This window comes from Tripterygium wilfordii, chromosome 11, assembly GCF_013401445.1.
Source record: "Tripterygium wilfordii isolate XIE 37 chromosome 11, ASM1340144v1, whole genome shotgun sequence".
In the NCBI taxonomy this organism is placed as follows: domain Eukaryota; kingdom Viridiplantae; phylum Streptophyta; class Magnoliopsida; order Celastrales; family Celastraceae; genus Tripterygium; species Tripterygium wilfordii.
This window is the reverse complement of record NC_052242.1, coordinates 12,328,175-12,348,365: the sequence shown is the minus strand read 5'-3', so window position 1 is coordinate 12,348,365 and position 20,191 is coordinate 12,328,175. Positions and strand designations below refer to the sequence as shown.

General features: G+C 37.9%; 3 protein-coding genes and 1 long non-coding RNA gene across 5 annotated transcripts; all 4 read left to right on the top strand.

The window, feature by feature from the left end:
* Positions 1–1,661: 1,661 nt before the first annotated feature.
* LOC120009003 lies at positions 1,662–5,676 on the top strand. Its single transcript, XM_038859423.1, has 7 exons — positions 1,662–2,071; positions 2,887–2,944; positions 3,248–3,328; positions 3,511–3,546; positions 3,910–4,149; positions 4,220–4,361; positions 4,791–5,676. Exons 1-7 carry the CDS (start codon positions 1,893–1,895, stop codon positions 5,270–5,272), a joined length of 1,218 nt encoding a protein of 405 aa, XP_038715351.1. The 5' UTR covers positions 1,662–1,892; the 3' UTR covers positions 5,273–5,676.
* A 263-nt stretch (positions 5,677–5,939) lies between these two features.
* Positions 5,940–8,810, top strand: LOC120009004 (putative dihydroflavonol 4-reductase). Its single transcript, XM_038859426.1, has 5 exons — positions 5,940–6,482; positions 6,563–6,691; positions 6,793–6,957; positions 7,480–7,785; positions 8,272–8,810. Exons 1-5 carry the CDS (start codon positions 6,210–6,212, stop codon positions 8,410–8,412), a joined length of 1,014 nt encoding a protein of 337 aa, XP_038715354.1. The 5' UTR covers positions 5,940–6,209; the 3' UTR covers positions 8,413–8,810.
* A 3,011-nt stretch (positions 8,811–11,821) lies between these two features.
* LOC120009975 (probable protein phosphatase 2C 12) lies at positions 11,822–17,584 on the top strand. Its single transcript, XM_038860714.1, has 10 exons — positions 11,822–12,042; positions 12,360–12,653; positions 13,363–13,534; positions 14,284–14,437; positions 14,517–14,580; positions 15,065–15,172; positions 15,983–16,108; positions 16,289–16,524; positions 16,699–16,901; positions 16,998–17,584. The coding sequence occupies exons 2-10, from the start codon at positions 12,456–12,458 to the stop codon at positions 17,021–17,023; spliced, it is 1,287 nt and encodes a 428-aa protein (XP_038716642.1). The 5' UTR covers positions 11,822–12,042; positions 12,360–12,455; the 3' UTR covers positions 17,024–17,584.
* A 347-nt stretch (positions 17,585–17,931) lies between these two features.
* Positions 17,932–20,058, top strand: LOC120008897. Of its 2 annotated transcripts, none has more exons than XR_005470551.1 (2): positions 17,932–18,389; positions 19,581–20,058. It is a non-coding gene; the product is annotated as an uncharacterized LOC120008897 (long non-coding RNA). The 2 variants fall into 2 exon arrangements; XR_005470552.1 differs by having other exon boundaries at positions 17,933–18,389; positions 19,762–20,058.
* The last annotated feature ends 133 nt before the right edge of the window (positions 20,059–20,191 follow it).

Here is a 20,191-nt window from a genome sequence, read left to right as displayed (position 1 = left end):
TTCAGGGCTTGTCCGTTTAGGGTGTTGGGAGGTGTTGGGAAGTGTTTGTATCAACGGTCCCGAACGCCTCAAACAGTCAAGGGTTGGGAGGTGTTCGGGATGAACCCAACCCTCCCCAACACCTCAACGGGCAAGCCCTCAGTGTCATTTGAAGTGCCTTCTATTCCGCCTTGCAAGTGTAAAACGCTTCACTATTGGCGTTGTGTATGGAGAAAAATGAGTGAATCCAAGATGATGTTGTAAATCTACACTCTCATACAATCAATTGTATTGTCCGTTTTGGGTTATCCGATTCCCGTGGATATATCGGGTCCGCACGACTTTGTTTCTCCCAAACCTAACAAGTGGGCTAAGCCCAACTTATCAAAACTTGAGAAAAAAGTAGTTGATTGTAAAGAAGTGGGCTTGCCCTTATAAAGAAGGGATATTCCACACATCTTACTGATGTGGAATAACAGATGTTGGACACAGTCATGATTGGAGCAATGGGATGTTTTTGATATCTAGCACGATGTTTTTGACCTTCATGTTTAGCAATCTTACAGATCACAATATTTTTTTTTATTAACTATTTCAAATGTTGATATGAACGCACACAATTTCACATGAGTCTTGCGTGTCTATCTGTAAAACACTGAGATTCTTAACATTTATTTTTAATAGTATTTTCCCCCCTTTTTAAGAGTTTATTGATCACGTGAAGTAGTGGAAGGCGTGCTGATAGTTGTTAGTTAGCATTGTAGACGTTCGTTGGTGGTGGGTTGTTATGGTACGCAAATTCGGAAGTGGTAAGCCATCAAGATTGCATTTTCATGACAAAAGAAGACATGGAATAACAACAACCTCGAATGAGTCAAAGCTGGCTTCTCCAAGAGTTCTTCAATTAACAACAGTTCTGATGATATGCTCTTCTTACCTTATATGCTTTAGCATTTCTGATATCTAACACGATGTTTTTGACCTTTATAATCGAATATCAAGGTCTGCAGTAGTTGGACTTTGATTCTGGTATCTAGCACGATGTTTTTGACATTTATATTCAGCAATTTTACAGATCTCAATAGTTTTTTTATCAACTATTTGAAATGCTGAAATTTACGCACACAATTTCACATGATTGATATACGTCTACAGTAAAATATCGGGATTCTTAACATTTTCGTTTTATATTATTATTTTCCTTTTTAAAAAGTTTATTAATCACGTGAAATAGTGGAAGGCGGCTGGTAGTTGTTTAGTTAGCATTATACACGTTCGTTCGTTGGTGGTGGGTTGTTCCGGCACGCAAATTCGAAAGTAGTAAGCCACTAAGCCCGGACTAGAAAGAAGAGAAAATGAACAAGACAACACGGGGAATTGGAGATCAGTATGAGACAATCTGGATATGCCAAATTATTAAGCAATCACTCTCTGCATTGTCACCCATCCATGTATGGAACTCCTCTCTTTGCATGACAAGGACAACCAAATTACTACATGGCAAGAAATTTACAACCCCGTCAACAAAACATTTTTAAAAGAAGAGAGAATTCTAGCATTACTCGACGAATCAAACAAGGACACGAGATCATTATCAAGGGTAGTTTCGGACTTTTAAGAATTGGTTGGTTCCTTATTTGGTAAAGGCAAGACGTGGCAGGCTTTTGTTTTGTCTGTGGCAGAGAAAGTAGAGTGATTGACCGCAGCGGATCCGGTGTCTCGAGCTTAGCGTCTTATTACTTAATCCAATCCATGACAATCTTGGTAGCGACAAAAGTATGAACCTCGTCTGCAATCTATTCGGTTGATTGTTTGCAAAATCCATTGATAAAGTCTCTCGGAAGAAGTGAGCAGAGGACTGGGAATCGTTTTACTGGATCGGGTTTGTGAGGAAGGAGAGAAAGGCGAGGGAAATGTGGGGATTTGGGGGTAGGTACTACTGGGGGAGGAAGGAAGGTGGAGGGAACAGGGAGGGAATTGTTGTGGTTTTCGCGTGGATGTCGAGTCAGGAGAGGCACTTGAGGAATTACGTTGACCTCTACTCCTCCTTGGGTTGGAATTCGCTTGTCTGTCACCCGGAATTTCTGAACTCGTAAGTTTTCTTTTGCTGAATCGAGTGTTTTGATGTAAAGAAGATTTGATTTAAATCGGGTTGATGTCATTTGTTGTGAGTTTCATTCAGTATGGCTGGATTTTGCAAGATCGGTTACGTAAACGTTTGCTTTATTGCGCTTACGAACTTGCAAAAAATAAATAAATTATTGGGCTATGGAGAAGCAAGGTTATGCTAAAATGCTCTTAATGCCGAGAATTTTTCGGCAATTGTTTCATTTTGAGCTCTTTTAGATGTGTATAAGCATATTATTAGATATTGCTCTGTAACTTGTTTGCTTGGCTAGCTTGGCTTTCTCTGTAGTTACACCTTGTGAGCCTCAGTTACTAGGCATATAAGTATATAATTTGAGAATAACACACATAAAGAGAGGGGATTAAGACATATACTGTCTTCATTTGTAAAAATAAATCAATCGTCTTTGTTCTCAAACAATAATATCTTCATGATCTTGCCACAATTTTTCTTTGTTGTAGTTGCCAAGTATGTGTCATCACTGCTATATTGCTCTAGATGAGGCTTCAATTGGTTGACTTAAGCAGATAGTTTTGTTTTTCTCAAGCTTATATTTTAAGTGGCATAAGCTGTTAATTTTGCTTTCAAATCTTCTGAAATCTTAGATAATAGACTTTCTTATCCATCAAAATGGCTGCTTGTCCGGTTGCATACGCAATTTGTACCTTAGAAATGAAAGATACATTTTATTAGTGCCCTTTTGATATACATGCATTCACGCTTACCCATGGAGAGTGCATGGTTTTGGACTTGATATTCTACCTCTGTAATCTTTGCAGGTTTTTCCCTGAAAAGGCTGCCAAATTAGCATTTGACGTTCTTAATGAATTGGTTGAGGTCAGTGCTATTATTGTTGTCTAAGTACAAGTAGAGAAGTTTTCCTCTTTAAACTGCTCAACTAATAGATGTTATGGAATTTTTCTTCATTCAAACTGCATGAATGTTTAGTATGGAGAGCAAGACATTTAAAATGAATCAAACATGATAGTCTTTGCTATTTAGACTCCACGTAATTTGTTCCTTTGATGATAGTCATTGTCAGGCTTTCTCATTTTCTTTGTATTTTTTTGAAATGTAACTTTTTTCTGGACTATATTTGTTGCAGTTTGATGGATAGTTTCTATGTCTTTTGATTTTCAGGATCTTAAGGTTAGGCCCTGCCCTATAGTCTTTGCATCATTTTCTGGTGGTCCAAAAGCTTGCATGTACAAAGTTCTTCAGGTAATATATTTAGCCAATGGTAAACGTTTATTGCCCATATATAAATATATGTTTTTTTGTATATATATGCATATAAATAAATGCATTTTTGTATATTATGCATATATAATTAAATGTTCTTCCACTGGTGGAAAAAGTATAAAGAAGAATATTATGGAATTCCCTTTCCCTCCTTGTTGCAGATAATTGAAGCAAAGTGTGAACCACAACTGAATCTGGTAAGTTGTTTTCCTTTGCATCACGGGAAAATAATGCTTACACAGTTTGTGTGTGCATGACTGCATGTGTTTCTTTTTTAGTTTTTTTTGGTCTGTTTGTGTGTTGTGTGGATGCTGTGAGGAGGGTAGTGGTTCGTAAAGTAGATTCAAAAAAGTGAGGAAATATGGAAGGATACTAATGCGTTAAAAAGGGGCAAGTTAGTAGTGCTGATACAAATTTTCACTGCTTTCTCTTTGCCTTTATTGCTGGAAAATTCTTTTGGTCTAACGTTACTAAATTGTTGTCTCATCTTAAATGTTACGCTCATACTCATCCTGTTTCTGTCTATGTTTCATTTTCGTTCTTCCGTTGTTTTGGCGAAGGATGATTGCCGGTTGGTTAGGGACTGTATTTCTGGTCATATTTATGATTCTTCTCCAGTGGATTTTACTAGTGACTTGGGTTCCCGCTTTGCTGTTCACCCGACCATTCTCAAAATGTCTCATCCACCAAAATTTGCATCATGGATAGCAAACAGCATTGCTTATGGGCTTGATGCTCTCTTTCTCAGCAAGTTTGAATCCCAACGTGCTGAGTATTGGCAGACCCTGTACTCCTCTGTGGTAAGTTCTGAAAAAAGAGAAATTCTTACATCTATTCCTGCCATTCTGAATCGCTGGCCTTGATATGCAGAGCATGGGGGCCCCATACCTCATTTTATACTCAGAAACGGATGATCTTGCTCCTTATCAAACCATTTGTAATTTTGCTCAACGACTTCAACAACTTGGGGGTGATGTGAAACTTGTGAAAATGAATGGCTCTCCTCATGTAGGTACGTTTCTAACTTAAGGATTCTATTTTAGTCATGTTTCTCCACACTTTCACAAGGTAACATTTTGAGATATCTTAAAAGCAAAGAGTTTAGAATTCATAATATTTTTTGTTGAGCATGCATAAAATAGAATGCGGTTTTTTTATCTTCTTCATAAATCATAATAATATAAGAAAAGGGTGTACTTTCGCAGATGTTAGACTTGGCCCAAAGAAAGGGCCACAGACTCAAAAGAGTCCATATGGGAGGAAAACCTAGTAAGAAATTTTAACTAGCACAAAAACAAATGTTTGTTCTCTTATGTGTAAAAACTGAATTGTAGTCCCTGCTGTTCATGTCTTCAAGAGAACTAATTTTGGTCTCAATTACTTCTCTGAACGGTATTATTATCGAAATATTAATTTTTAAAGTGATTGCATTTCATTACAGGCCATTACCGGCTTTATCCAATTGATTACAAGGCTGCTGTTACCGAGCTTCTCGGTAAGGCTGCAGCAGTATATTCCCATAGAATACGTGGACTTGAAGGTGAACGAATGGGAATAGAGGGGGCACATGATGATGAGGTTTCTGGTCCAATAGGTGACCTAAGGAAAGCATCTGCGGGTCCAGACCAAAGCTTTCGTGGAGTTTATCTTGCACCAAGTGATCATTTTAGCTCAATGGATTATCATGATGGTAGAGATGCTGGGTTTGTGCAAGATGAACACAAGGAAAGCCTAATTCATTTGCCTAGCCCACCAAGCATTAACGCGCATGGGGTTCTAGGTCAAATCCTTTTTGATGTTTGTGTCCCTAAAAATGTTGAAGGTTGGGATTTAAGGTCCTCAGCTTCCTTACATACACTCCGACGGAGCCAGAGGCAAGCACCATTCAATCCTATCAAATCTATCCGCCGCTCAAGATTATAAAATGCCAACTGCCAAATCTGATGGAGGTCAGATTTTCAATTTTCGGAATCTGTATTTTGTTTTTGTAGCGTACTTATATGGCTCCGAAGGGTTACGAACAGCAATGGGGTGGCCAAAGCAAAGGAATGAAGAATCTCAGAGAACTTTGTCGAGTGCTGTTCTGAGGGAGAATATTGGATGGTGCCATGGTTATTGCTGATAACATTTGAGTGTACATAGGTTTTGCTGAAGAAGCACTTGGTATGGAGTTCATTGGATATCAGGGAGCTAAAAAAATAAGAAGCATTTGTGACTGTAAATTCACTAAACTACTAAAATAAATTGTTTCAGTTGCTGTATGGATGAATTCCTTGTCAGTTTCTAAGGTTGACTGATAAAAAAAAAAAAAGCAGTCATGAAATCCAGTGTCTCACTGTCTTGGTTTGTAGACCCCATAAATAAGCTCTGGATTTACTTTCAGTTTGCAACAAACATGAAAACCTAATTCTAGCTGAATGCCGCGGATGGTGTGCACCTGTGGGGATTTTTTCCGACCCTGTGGAGTTCACACCACACTCAAGGAATGGTCCGCGGTATTTTTCCCGTCCCTGTGACCCCACACTCAATTAATTATCCGTTCCAATCTCTTACACACCGGTTAGTCCAATCTCCATCGAATAGGCCAACCAGCGATCATATCAATTTATTTTAGGATATCCCTTCCCCTCACTTGTGGTAGAAGAGTGAGTTGGTAACTGACGCCACTGAAGAGAATTAATTAATTATCAAATTGTTACACAGATGATTCTAACATGAAATTTGCCAAATCGGGACCAGAAAGCTGCAGGAGGGCATGACAGTCTTTTAATTTTTTTGCGCAGATGTCAGCGCTTTTGGTCGAAGAAGATGAAGTAAAAATGACGACCGTCATTGACTTTACAAACTCTAGTGAGAAGCTATGAAGATCCTGATGACTGGCGCTTCGGGTTTCCTAGGAGGAAGACTTTGCCATGCCCTCCTGCAGCAGGGCCACTCGGTACGAGCCTTGGTTCGACCAGCCAGCGATCTCTCCGGGCTCCCTTCCCCATCCGGAAACGGCGATTTCGAGCTCGCCTACGGTGACGTGACCGACTACCGGTCCCTTCTCGACGCCTGCTACGGCTGTCATGTTGTCTTCCATGCTGCAGCCGTCGTCGAGCCCTGGCTTCCGGATCCTTCCAAATTCTTTCAAGTAAAAACGCGCCAGACCTTAAATTCCAGTAATCGAACATTTTAGTTTAGCGAAATGCTAATTGGTATCATTTTTGCTAGGTCAACGTTGATGGATTGAAGAACGTTTTGCAAGCAGTCAGAGAGACAGGGACGATTGAGAAAATTATATACACGTCGTCGTTTTTCGCACTCGGATCCACTGATGGATGTATCGGCGATGAAAGTCTAGTATGTATAACCATTAACAAGACTGCATATCATTTTCGTGGAAATTATTTTCCATTTACCGATTGAGGTTGCCAATTTATTGGCTCTTCTGTCTTTGATAGGTCCATCATGAGAGATTTTTCTGTACAGAGTACGAGAGGTCCAAGGCTGCTGCTGACAAAATAGCGTTACAGGCTGCGACTGAAGGGGTACCAATAGTGTCAGTTTATCCCGGGGTTATCTATGGTGCCGGCAAGCTCACCAGCGGTAATGTGGTAGCCCGTTTGGTATGTTTGATTTGGCTGCAATTGTTATAATAATGTTGATTGAAGTTTGTAATTTAGTTTGATTGTGATAACTGTTACTTACTGGTGATTGAGATAAGAACATGTATGTTTCTGTTGGTCAATACCGATCGGGAAATGAGCTATAAGTTTTCAGTGAGACATGAGAATATATTATGTACGTTGATGTTTTGTTGGAACTTCATTTGAATGAAAAACCTAATCAAACTTCTGTTCTCATGAAATTGAATGCCCACCCAATATATCCTTTGCTATAGTGATTTCATAGCACAGACAGATCAGGGTGTGATCGTTGCACTTCATTATGTGATGGTGACTATAAGGTTACAGATCAAGTATATTTATTGCCTTTTCTGAAGTCAAATGAGAATATTGATTGGCATCTTGACGAGGCTCTATATCATTTAGTATTTGCTAATGAGCTTCTTATATGACGTGCATATCGGAAATGCATATGTGAAAATAGCTTATTGATGTTCATATTCTTTTTCTTTTGCCTCTCAGTTGATTGAACGCTTTAACGGGCGATTACCAGGATACATTGGGTATGGCAGTGATAGGTATTCATTTTGTCACGTGGATGATGTGGTGCAAGGCCACATTGCTGCAATGGAAAAGGGTCAAACTGGCGAAAGGTATCTGCTCACCGGAGAAAATGCATCATTCATGGAGGTTTTTGATTTGGCTGCTTTAATCACTAAAACGGGAAAGCCAAAATTTAGCATCCCCTTATGGGTTGTTTCGGTTTATGGATGGATTCTGGTTTTAGTTTCAAGAATTACAGGAACACTGCCTCTTATCAGCCCACCGGTATGCTTGATGATTTCTGCTATTCAGTTTCAGTTATTTGTTGTTTGGATTAAAATATCATCCTCGTAATATTTGACTGTCCAATCATCATGTCTTGTTCAATTTGAAGTGTAAATAAATCTGAAATTTTAATCTCACTGATCAAGCCTGAATGCAAGACAATTTGGCCATCCAATGAGCATATTGACCTCTTATGCATGCACTGAGAACTAGTTGATACTCAAAAGTCAAAAGAGCCATAGAAAGCCTTGTTAGCAAAAAGAAAAGATACTGTTTTGGCCAATGGTGAACATTTTGAAGGTTAATACTTTCAGACAGGCGGGGGGTAAAGCAATTACCCCTCTTCTCAGTTTCGTACTCATTGTTAGAAATCATGTTAAAAACTTGTTTGCTTTAGTGCTCTCAGTCAATGACGCGTCCTATTGTCTGGTTTTTCTTCCTCATTTTTCATTGGATTTTGACTTCCTTATGTTGTATATTTCACAGACCGTGGCTGTTTTACGACACCAGTGGGCCTATTCTTGCCGAAAGGCTGAAGTAGAGCTGGATTACAAACCTAGAAGCTTGAAAGGAGGACTGGAAGAGATGCTTCCTTGGTTGAAGAGCTTGGGGTTGATAAAATTCTGAGGAAGAAAGTGCTTTTTTATTTGGAAGTCTGTTGTTAACTCTTGCTGTATAAGACCCCTATTAACTGGAACTTCGTACTGTGTGAACTGTGAACTGAGTTACTGAAACTGTTTAGGGTCTGCTGAAATAATTTCTTACAAAACATGTCAGAGGCCGATGTCTCTTGAAGATGCTCGGGAAGAAAGTTCCCCAACGAGAGTAAATTATGGGTCATTTTAGTTGTTGAATGATGGATTTCGAATGTTTTTGGTATCAAAGATGCAACATAAGAGATCGAGTTTATTCGTCACTAGGCTTGGTGACTACTGTAAGTTCTAATCCCTTATTACTATATAAGGATATATATTTAATTTTAAAATATATTCTCTCTTTATCAATAACAATATATATTTAACAAATAATCTATTGTCTTGGTTAGTATGGATGTAATTTTTGCATTCAAGATTATTCTCCCCCCTAAGCAAGCAAACAACTCTGGGCCTTGAGCAATTGTAATTGAAACCAATCTTTTTGGTATATACAGAAATTCTCTTATTCACTTGCAAGCTTGCTATTAGATTATCACCTGTCTCGTTCATTTTAGGCGATTGATGCTACTTCTATACGGATAATGGATTTCCAGGTTGCATGCTATGTAGTTATCTGTCACATTCCTAGAAAGTGTCAGGAAGATGGTGCACCTCTCATATATACGAGACACAGATATGATTGCCTTCACCAGATATTGTAGTTTTTGCTCTTCACCTTGTTGTTTGTCTCTTAACATTGTTCTGGAACAGTTTGCAGCTATCATGTTTTTCCTGGTATTCTTTTTCCTCACCCCCCCCCCTTTTTGTGTATAATCATTCCTTTTGTTAGTATGCAAAATAGCAGTATGGCACTATTCAGGTATACAACGTCTAGTTATAACAATATCATGCAATTTTGGCTGTAGTTGATGGGAAAATAATGGTTTATATCAGACAAGGAACAATTGTACGCGAGTGTATTTTGTTTTGTCTCTTTGGGACTTTATGCTTAGTTGATTTTTTATACATAGCAATTGCTCATAATGGCTTACAGCTCGTGACTTAGTTTGGTAAGACATATAAATTGATAATATGCATGTGCATGTGGCATGACTTTTCAGTTTTCATTTGATTTTAAAGCCTAAAGCCGACGACTTTCCTGGCAATCCAACACAAAAAGAGTACTAGACCATGAAACCAGTGGCGTGAAGCAGCCATACTATTGGTTTTTAAGTCTTGTTTTTGGGACAAAAAAGCCAACAAAGGTGGTGATACCCTTTCATCAGTGATGATAGGTACCGCAACTGGTGTCCTAGCTGCTCAATTGTACTCACACACGAATTTTTTGTGCATCATGTGAAACCTACGAATTCATTTGGATGATGTGCATCCAATTTAATAGTTGGGATAAGGGGCGGACGCAAGATTTTATATTAGGATGAGTAAAGCTAAGCGGGGTTCGAGAACATCGTCCTTGATTTTTTTTGGGTTAGTTATTTATTATACATTCGAAGATACGAAAAATAATACCAAAGCCCATGTTACGGTTTTTTCCTCAGCAATGGGGCGAGTTTCATTTTCGTCCCTAAACTTTTTTTCCTCCCATTTTGGTCCCTCAACTATTGGAAAGTACCATTTTCGTCATTCAAGTGAGATTGGGGTCAGGAAATGCTTGCGTGACACGTCGGAGAAATTTGATCTGACTAACAATAGGATGTCACGTTGGATTTTTCTTTCGCCGGATTTATTCGAGGGACAAATGAGATATTTTTTCATAGTTGGGGGATGAAAAAGAGAGCAAAAAAGAAATTAAGGGACGACAATGAAATTCGAACAATAATTGAGGAATTAAAAATAACCCTTTTGCCTTAAAACTATTAAAGTATTTTAAATTTGTGGGCTGCAACGACTTGACTGACCGACCAATTTTTGATGAGCTGTGATGTGGAAGAAGAACACATGGACATTTCCCAGCTAGCATTTTTTTAGGTTCTCTATTGTCAACCCCAAATGCCCTAAAGACACATTAATTTCTTACAATTATATATATACACATATTATTGTGGTTGTCTGATTGATCGAATTCTGCGTGGTCTTTCATATGTTGTTCTATATTATTTGTATGGGTTGCTTGCTGCTTACTAAAATAAATTACTCCCTACTTTCACGCGCAGTCTGCCCAATAACTTCGATTTCTAGATATTCGGTATCAATTGACCCCGAGACTTACGGGATCGTCCAAGCCGAGGTCAAATGGTTACGTCTCATAAACGCTTTTTTGCAGAATGGTGGGCCCATGGCCCATGACATTGACAGTGTTGTTGCTGTGTTTTTTTTTACTTTTTAAATTTTGAAAATTTATATTTTTATTTTGATCGATTTTATAAATTCAACCATATATTTTTTGATTAAAATAAAAATTAAATTCAATATCAAAAATATAGGAGAATATTTTTGGTTTGTGTCTAACTATTCAGAAGTGTCATGTACTTTTTGAATTCATATTTTTCTTTCTTTATATAATTTTTCAAAACTAAAAAAAATATTGAGCCAGTAACCTATCAATCCCTCGACACTTGTAATACGCAAACGAATTATTTTTAATTATTGATTGAGCTTAAAAAATGTGGTTGAAATCATTAAACCGATCAAAATATAAATATAATTTTTAAAAATAAAAAAATTTGAGCAATATAGTCGTGGGCTGCTGTGACCTATCTTAGTATCTACCCCTTGGCACTTGTAATAAACGAAGGAATTATTCTGTAATTAATGATTGACTTTAAAACGTTAATTATGTGTTTAATTATCCATAATTTTGCTTTTTGCATGTCCCTCCGTCCTGTAGGCTGTAGGAGACCCGTTTGATTTGGACACCCTCTTGTCATTCTATATTCTGCTATATTGCTCATCCGCGTTACATCATTTAACCGGCGCCGAGAAAGTAGGTCTCATGCAAGAGTAACAAAACACTCTCCTGTTAAAATGATTGAATTTATCCGATTCCAATTAAATTAAATTTGGACATAAATTATGTATTCGAAATTTGGGTTTAAATATAAAATTTTTATCCAATTTAAAATCGGATTCGGGTGAAAACATAAAAATCTTATCTGATTTATTTGATAACTTGTTCCGATTTTAAATCTAAATTTGAATATACACATAGAAATATTTGGTAAAAACAAACTTCTTTCTTGTTGTCGGATTAGAGCCATTTTTTTCTACCCCTAATACCACGTATATGTATGTGTTTTTCATGTGTTAGTGGGGCCAGGCTGTTCTCATCCAACTGTCAGTAACGCGCCACTAACTGTGTGGACCCCTTGAAAACGGCCGAGCGCGACGGTGCGTTTTTGGCATGTCAGCGCGGGGTGGGCGTTAAGCGAAAATAAAACAAAAAAATAAAATTGGAGAAGAAAATTGGAGAAGAGAAACGGCTTTATTTGCGTTATATTGTCAATGTAAGGAGTTCTTTCTGTTTCAGCGATGGAATTTTTGCAGGACGACGACGGGAGCCGTGTTTCTTGATCACAGAGACGATTTAACGAATTCGCTTTCGCATCTCATTCTCTTCTTCGCGCGTAATCTCCATTGCCGCCAAGATTCTCTTTCTCTCTCTGTAAATACCTCTCTATTTAATTTCCACTGCTTTTTGCGATTTCCCGAATCCAATTCGTCGGGATTTAGGTTTTTGTTATGGCTTTAGGTAATTTTATAGACGATTGACAATCCACATTGACTTGATTTTTGATTCTGTCTAGTTTGATCACCCGCCGCGGATTGGTTTATTCGATCGTACAAAATTTGATATAATTTTTCTATTATAAAAAATACATCTACAGATCTCTTATACTTATTTTCTAATACATGGTTATTAAGTGTATTCCTCAAGGAATGGTTTGATTTGATTGGATTTGATTTTGATATTTTTTCCAGGATTACCGGAGTAATAGACAAAGAGATGAACTATTAGAACGGTTGGGCGCAATCTCTTGGAGGAGGTATCGTGGTATTTGAGGCTGAGAACAAACAATGTCAACGAGGAGCGAGCACCACACGGTCCCACTTTCTGTGTTGCTCAAGAGAGAATTAGCCAATGAGAAGATTGAGATGCCTGAGATTGTCCATGGCCAGGCCAATCAAAGCAAGAAAGGGGAGGATTTCACTTTGGTTAAGACAGAATGTCAGAGGGTGTTAAGAGATGGAGTCAGCACATATTCAGTTTTCGGGGTATGTTTTGTTTCTCTACTAATCAGAAAATTTCCGGGTTACATACCATCTGACTATTGGATCATATTGTGTGTTTGCAACCGTTTATGCCTTAAATATGCCATGGGGACAGAACAGAATCTCTAACATAATTGAACTTTGGTCTCTGTGTGTAGGGGTACAAAAGACATAAATAAACCATCATTTTTCCCCTTTTGATGGATTGATCATCAGTGCAGTAGTTTTTATTGGTCAAACATGGTGACAAGGGAAATTTGTTCATGCTTAATAACTTTTCATGGAAAACCCACATTATTCTTTTTGCATAAGTGCATAACTTGATTCCAAATGGATTGTTGTTGTTATCTGAGATACTGCTGATGAGGTATATTTGATGGCAAAGACGAACTTCCTTTCCTCTCAGGAGGTCTTTTGTCATGTCAAGATACACTTATCTAGCTGGACTTTTTGCTTGGCCAAGAAGTGCATTGTTCTTCACAATATTTATTTTAAGTAAAGATTCGAAGGGTGTTTCTTGAGAGGTTTATCGATGGAAATACATTTGCATAATACAATAATTCGATTTCCCAGTAATCTACTCATGATGTATGATTACTTCATTCTATCTAATTAAAACTTTTCACCAGTTCCCTAATTTTCTGCTTGTATGAAAAATGGAATTCAGTTTTTATTTCATTTGATTGCACTCTCAATATACCACATTTTGCAGCTTTTTGATGGGCACAATGGGTCTGCAGCTGCTATCTATTCGAAGGAGAATCTCCTAAATAATGTTATAGCTGCTATTCCTCCTGATCTTAACAGAGATGAATGGGTGGCAGCCCTGCCTAGGGCTTTGGTTGCAGGCTTCGTAAAAACGGATAAAGATTTCGTGGAGAAAGGTGCTGGCCAAATTTCCTGTGAATTCATACTTATTTCAGGATTTGTTGTGTGCATTCGGTTATTGAGAGGATATATAGGAATTTCAACAAAAATGAATCTTTGTGCATTGGTAATGTTGCTATATTGCTGCCTAGTCTCCACATTTCCTAATGCTATAAATAGTTTCTTCCTGATGCTGGGGTAAGGCAGCTAGCGTCTTCACTTCCATGGGGTTGTTTCAACTTTCATATTCAAATAGAAACTTACGAATGTTTGCTTGCAAAAATTTTTTGTTTTAGCTATCATTTCTCAGGGAACTAGATTCAAAAGTGAATTTGATTTAAAGAGTAATTACGTTTTTGATGCAAAATTTAGTCTGATCAAGTTATAACATTGACAAACAACTGTATGGCCACTGGCAGCTTTGCGATTCCATAAGTTCCTGCTCTATTTATTGATGAATTAGTAATTTTGGCATACAAGCTTACTAAATATCCCGACCCCAACATTAAATCTACTCATTTTTGCATGTCTAGTTGTGAGTTTCTCTTTCTCTTATCTGCTGCTTAAATTGTGCACTACATGTTCTACTTGTGTGTTATTTGCACGTTATGGTGGTGGTGTAGTTTGAAGAGTGATGATGGGTTGAAGACTTGAAGAGTAAATGTATTGTGCATTTTGTTGTGTCTTATGTATTGTAATAATCCCTTTATCGTTTGTATTTGTTGTACAATTCAAAACTCTAAGTATTTGCTATCCTTAATTTCAGTTCGAACATCAGGAACAACTGTCACCTTTATGATAATAGAAGGATGGATTATAACTGTTGCATCTGTTGGTGATTCCCGTTGCATACTAGAATCTGCTGAAGGCGATATTTATTACCTGTCAGCTGATCATAGACTTGAATGTGATGAAGAGGAGTAAGTGATATTATGTTTGGTCACGTACTTGAGAATTGTCACTTTTTGTCAAGTTGTTAACTCTTTGTAATTTTATCAGGAGGAATCGTATTACTGCAAGTGGGGGTGAGGTTGGTCGGCTTAATACAGGAGGTGGTGCGGAGGTACCTTTTTTCTCTGCGAACTTTTCCATTAGAATGTACTATTGATTTAAGATCAGACCCAGTACTAACAATAAACAAACTTAAGAAAACATAAATGAGACCCAAGACTTGCAAGAAAAGACTCTGAGGTCCCAAATAAACCTTGAATCTAGAATCCTATGATCCTTGAATTTTCTTCTGTTTGTCCTCTGCATCATCTTGTCAAACTTTTTTTTGCTGCCATCATTAACATAGAATGGAAGAGCTTAGTTCTATTGGTGACATTCTTTTTAATGCATGAATCCAGATCTGTTTGATTATAACAGTTGTAAAGAACATGTAAAAGCCTATAGCTTAAAATTGTTATTCTAAAAATATGAATCTGCTTGTTTATGATGATAGACAGTTACTACTCTTTGGATCTAGTGCAAGTTATTGTGAGAACTGCATTACTTTTATTTATGGATCAAAGCGGGCTTGTTTTATGAGAACTACTCTTTTGTAGATTGGTCCATTGAGATGTTGGCCTGGTGGTTTGTGCCTTTCACGATCCATTGGGGATAGGGATGTTGGCGAGTTCATTGTTTCTGTTCCTTATGTGAAGCAAGTGAAGGTTTGTTTCTAACAATTCTTATGTGTACATTGATGTCGATGTATTTTCTTCCTCCTTTCCCTTTTCGAGTTTTCCTTGTGGGCCTGAGCATTGCTGGTGGACTCCAGCATCAATTTCTTGGTAACTCTTTGCTAAATTGAACACATTGTAATCTTTACTCGTGGGGGCATGAGTGTTGAGATTTTTTTTTGGGGGGAGAGATGCATATTCTATATTTCATATTTTGAAGCCAAGAAATAAGATGCTAAAATGGAAACTTTAATGGTTGCCAAATAGATAATTTTGTTTATCATAGGAACGTATTTGTGCTATTACAACTACTGAACTTTTTACTTGCTGGGAACTGGAAGTTTGATGAAACTCCATGACTGTAATGTAGTTCCTTATGGACCTTTCAGTAAACAACTCATGCTTCTATCTTCATACCTCTGCATTATAGTGAACTTCTGTATATTTAGACTTAGGTAGTCAGACTATTGTTGTGAACGTGATTCCCATCTTATCTCAAACAGTTGAGGTCATTGGGGGCTTAGGTGGGTATTATATTACATTCAGCATAAAAGAAACTAAGTTGAGGATCAACTTCCATATTTTTGCTTCGGGCAGAGAGGGAAAGCTTTTTCTTAGATTTCTAATTGCATGATGCTGGAGGGCTTGGGGAGCCATTTGTACAGGATGACTGTTCTTTCAGTGGCCTTAAAATTTTCCTATGTTTTATTGTCTAAACATCGTTTATGATAGCCGGAAATATTCCAACATTTGTGTTTTGAAACTTATTTCTTGTTAATACATTATTATTTGTTCTGGCAGTTGTCTTCAGCTGGTGGTAGACTCATTATTTCAAGTGATGGTGTCTGGGATGCAATATCAGCAGAAGTGGCTCTTGATTGTTGTCGTGGGATGCCACCAGAAGCTGCTGCTGCACAAATTGTTAAAGTATGCAAATAACTACTTTACTTAATAAATTATTTAATTGCTTTTAGTTTGGTCAACTATGAAAACAGTTTAAGAAGTCCTACACTTACCAGATGCCTTAAACTGGAACACCTTTTTTTCCAGCGCTTAATATACGCCATTTTTCAATAAACTTTCTCTGAATCTTTGTTACATACTCAGGAAGCTGTACAAGCTAAAGGACTTAGAGATGATACCACATGCATTGTCATTGACGTACAACCACAAGAAAAGGCACCTGTGCCTTTTCCGCCAACAAAGAAGCAAGGGAAAGGAGTATTCAAGTCCATGTTTCGCAGAAAGTCCTCCGAATCATCTTCTCAAGTAGATAAAGATTACATTGAGCCAGACATAGTAGAGGAATTATTTGAGGAAGGATCTGCATTGCTTTCAGAAAGGTTTGTGCTACTAAGATCGTTGCTGGCTAAAAAACCTTTGATAAACATGCTTTGTGTGCTTGAAGCATTTTCACTTTGATATTCTTCCCTTAATGGGAACCAGTCTACCTTCATTTAAAGACTTATTGTGAGACTTCGTTATCGCCTGAAATGGGTTGTTTGTGTGGTATGCAGGTTAGATGCAAAATACCCAATATGCAACATGTTTAAGTTGTTAATGTGTGCAGTCTGCCAAGCAGAGCTTAAATTTGGAGAGGGCATTTCAATACATTCTGGGTCATCTGACTCAACAAAGCTCCGTCCATGGGATGGCCCTTTCCTATGTTGTAGTTGCCACGAGAAGAAAGAAGCAATGGAAGGAAGAAGACCGTCAGGAGGTATGCCACCTCTCTATACCCCCCACGTTTGTGAATTACTTGAAAATTCTGTGTACCTAAATTATTGCTGTCTGTTCATTTTTCTGTTGTTTTCAGATAGACATAGTAGTGAAAGTGACTAGCTAGCGCTCACGACGGTATTTGCATTTTGCAAACACTAACAATTATCCCAAAGTTGATCGCTATCAGAAGACGAAGCTTTCTCAAGTATTAATTAATTCCCTTAGTTTCTTAAGTGGGGTAACTGTGATTTCAATCCATTGTGGCATGAACTTCAGCATTCATTTTGATCTTCGTTTGCTAAGATGTCAGAAATCAGGAGCTCTTGCAGTTACCCCCATTCTTGACTGAAGTAGTATGGCAATTAAGCTTGTCTCTTGTAGAAGGGCTTGTTGAAGGCTTTGGTATAGTCGCCCCGAATAATGACAGATTGGGAATTACTAAGTTTATGTTTCATATCATTCCCATTACATACCAGTCCACTTTATAGAGCTAACTTTGAAGATTAATGTTGTCAATAGGAGAATGTTGCTTGACCAGTCCGCTGAATGATCATTTTCCTGTAGACCAAAAAGTATCTTGTTTCCTTAACCTCGGTATCCCTTGCTCAATTTGTTTGATTGTATCAAAGGAATTGTATCTCTCTTTCATTTATTAAAAGATTCCAGAATTCAGTTTCTCAATTGCTGTGGTGTATGAACGAAAATAAAAAATGCATGTCATAGGCTCCATATATACTTTGAATGCTGTCCATGCCCTGCGATGGGCTGCACTGGGATCCCAATTGCTGGGACGAGTACCACTACTGGTTTGTGAATAAACTACATAATCTGGGCCCGATGTTAAGCTTTTCAGTTTTCATGCTGTTGGGAACTGAAAGGAATTGGGCTTGGCTTTTATACTAGTTGAGGCCTTTTACCATCGGGCCACCAAATGGTCCAAATCTAATTGGTCCGCGCAATTCAACATTTCTCATGATATATCGTGGTTGGGTCATTTCGCTTCATCGTCTAGCATTTCGTTATGGATTCCATTAAGCCCTCAATTGTCCTTCTCTATTCTCAATCACAATCAATGCCTCCAACTCGGCGCAGGACTCACCGCTCGACTAGACGAGACAAGGCGACTCGCCGAGAGTATTGCCGCCACCAGGCGCCTCCATCCGGCACCTCTCCGATCAGTTGGCCAGAACATTCGCTGGCAGTGTTGTGTACACTGTGAGGACTTCCAATAATGAGTTCGTGCTCATATCTGATCCCAATGGAGCTAAATCGATTGGCTTACTTTGCTTTCGACAAGAGAACGCCCAAGGACCAATACCTTTCTAGCTCAAGTTAGTATTTAAATGCACTTGTTCTTTTAGGTGTGATTATATCTTTCAATTTGATCGTTTCGTGGATTTAAGTTGATATGCGGCGTTCCTAGGTTCGGCTCAGTAGAAGAGAGCTGACATTTCAGGCTAAAGTTGTGCCCATTGCTCTTGATCAGGTGACTCGTTGGTGCTTTATTAATGTTAAATTATGTTTCTTCTCTTTATTTTGTTGGGTAGATGTTGGTGAACGGATGTAGTTTTATGCTAGAGAAGCGATAGAAAATCATGATTGCGTATAAAGAAACAGCATCTACAACATGTGTGGCAAATTATCTACAATTAAAGTGAGCATTTATCTATTTCAGTTGTTAAAATTTGTGATGTTAGATAGTAAACCAAATAGTGATTACTCTCCACTTGTGTAACGACCCAATTTTGTGCAGCTATCAATTTCTGTATCTGGTACAATAATGTTGAGATCCTTCCTTGACATCCTTTAGGTATATATGCTGAAGGTTGAAGGAATTACGTTACATTTTCTGCCTTATCCTCTCTAAATAAATAATGCACCTGAGGTCAGTTTTTGCATGTGTAGGATTTTAATTTGAGTGGGAAAGATTGCCAAGTTTTGAGAGTGTGTAATAGATTACACATATCAGTAGCTGTGAGCATTATGCTGGAAACCTTACTTGCATGTTTCTGTCTTAAAAGCAACGTCAGGCTATCAAAATTGTGGCCACAAATGCAACTGGCCTTCATTACTTATTTCGCTTCAAAACCATCATCGTGCCATCAAACTTGGTCCTCTTGCTGTCTACTGAAATTCTGAAATGCATGAACTATTCCTATGTCTATACAACTCATAATTCACATTTTCATCAGTCTGTGTTGAAGTATATTCTTTTAGTGGCTCTTTGGTTTTAGATTACATATGATTTAGTTTATCTTTTAGCATGTGTCCTCATCTTTGGATCTCGAAGCATCTCTGCTTGATAGTGGGTCCTTTATCGCTTAAATCTCATGTTCATTGACTATGAGAATCTCATATTTCTTTCCTCTTCTAATGGACTTTGGAAAATCATAATAGTAAAAAACTCTCATCTTACCATCACATAATATATGGAGATTGGAGATGATGTTTGATGTTTCCAGGAATTGAATATAGTCCTACCATTGGGTCACATGTTCGCCTGTACATAGTCCTTGGACAATCATGTTGTTCCAAAATCCTCCTATGCTACTCAGAATCATGGACCTCTTCCATAATTCCATTTAGTTGACATGTATCCACTTATTCATAAATTGAAGAGTAGAAGAGGGTTGGATGGTGGGGAAGAAAGCTGAGAACATGGTTTTCATATCTCTAGGTTCAACTTGCCATGTGGTGTTGGAGGGGGTTGTGACTTGTGATGGAACAGGCAGCTAGCTACATTGCAGGAAGTAGAGTCATAACATCGACTCATGCTGTTTCTAATCATGGAACATTAAATGGTTATCCATTTTTATATGCATATCAATATGGCTAACAAGACTTATACTGTTTATCAGCTGAAAGCTGCTAACTTCACTGCTCGCTGCTTGCCATCTGTGGACTTCCATGCCACCCTATCCCCACACTTCAGGTTTCCTACTTCTCCTTGTTTGACTCTCTCACAAGATCTTATGGTGGAAAATTTTATTCTTGCAGTTATGATCAGTGAGAGCTTTATCATCCAGAGAAGGGATGCCTTGTAATTTAAGATTAAAATGATAAATAATCAGTGTATAATCTCTCTTTAATCTTCCAAGAAATATATATTTGAATATTTAAAATGAAAATGTAGAAGAAAAAGTGACCTTCCATTCTATTGGATGTCGAATCTTAAACGCACTCCATATGAACTTCTGTTTGTGTGATAATGTCTCTCTTATAGTGTTCTTTAGATTACCTGATTTTCTGGAATAAAAGTTATGAGCAGTTTTTTTGGGAAGCAGCTTT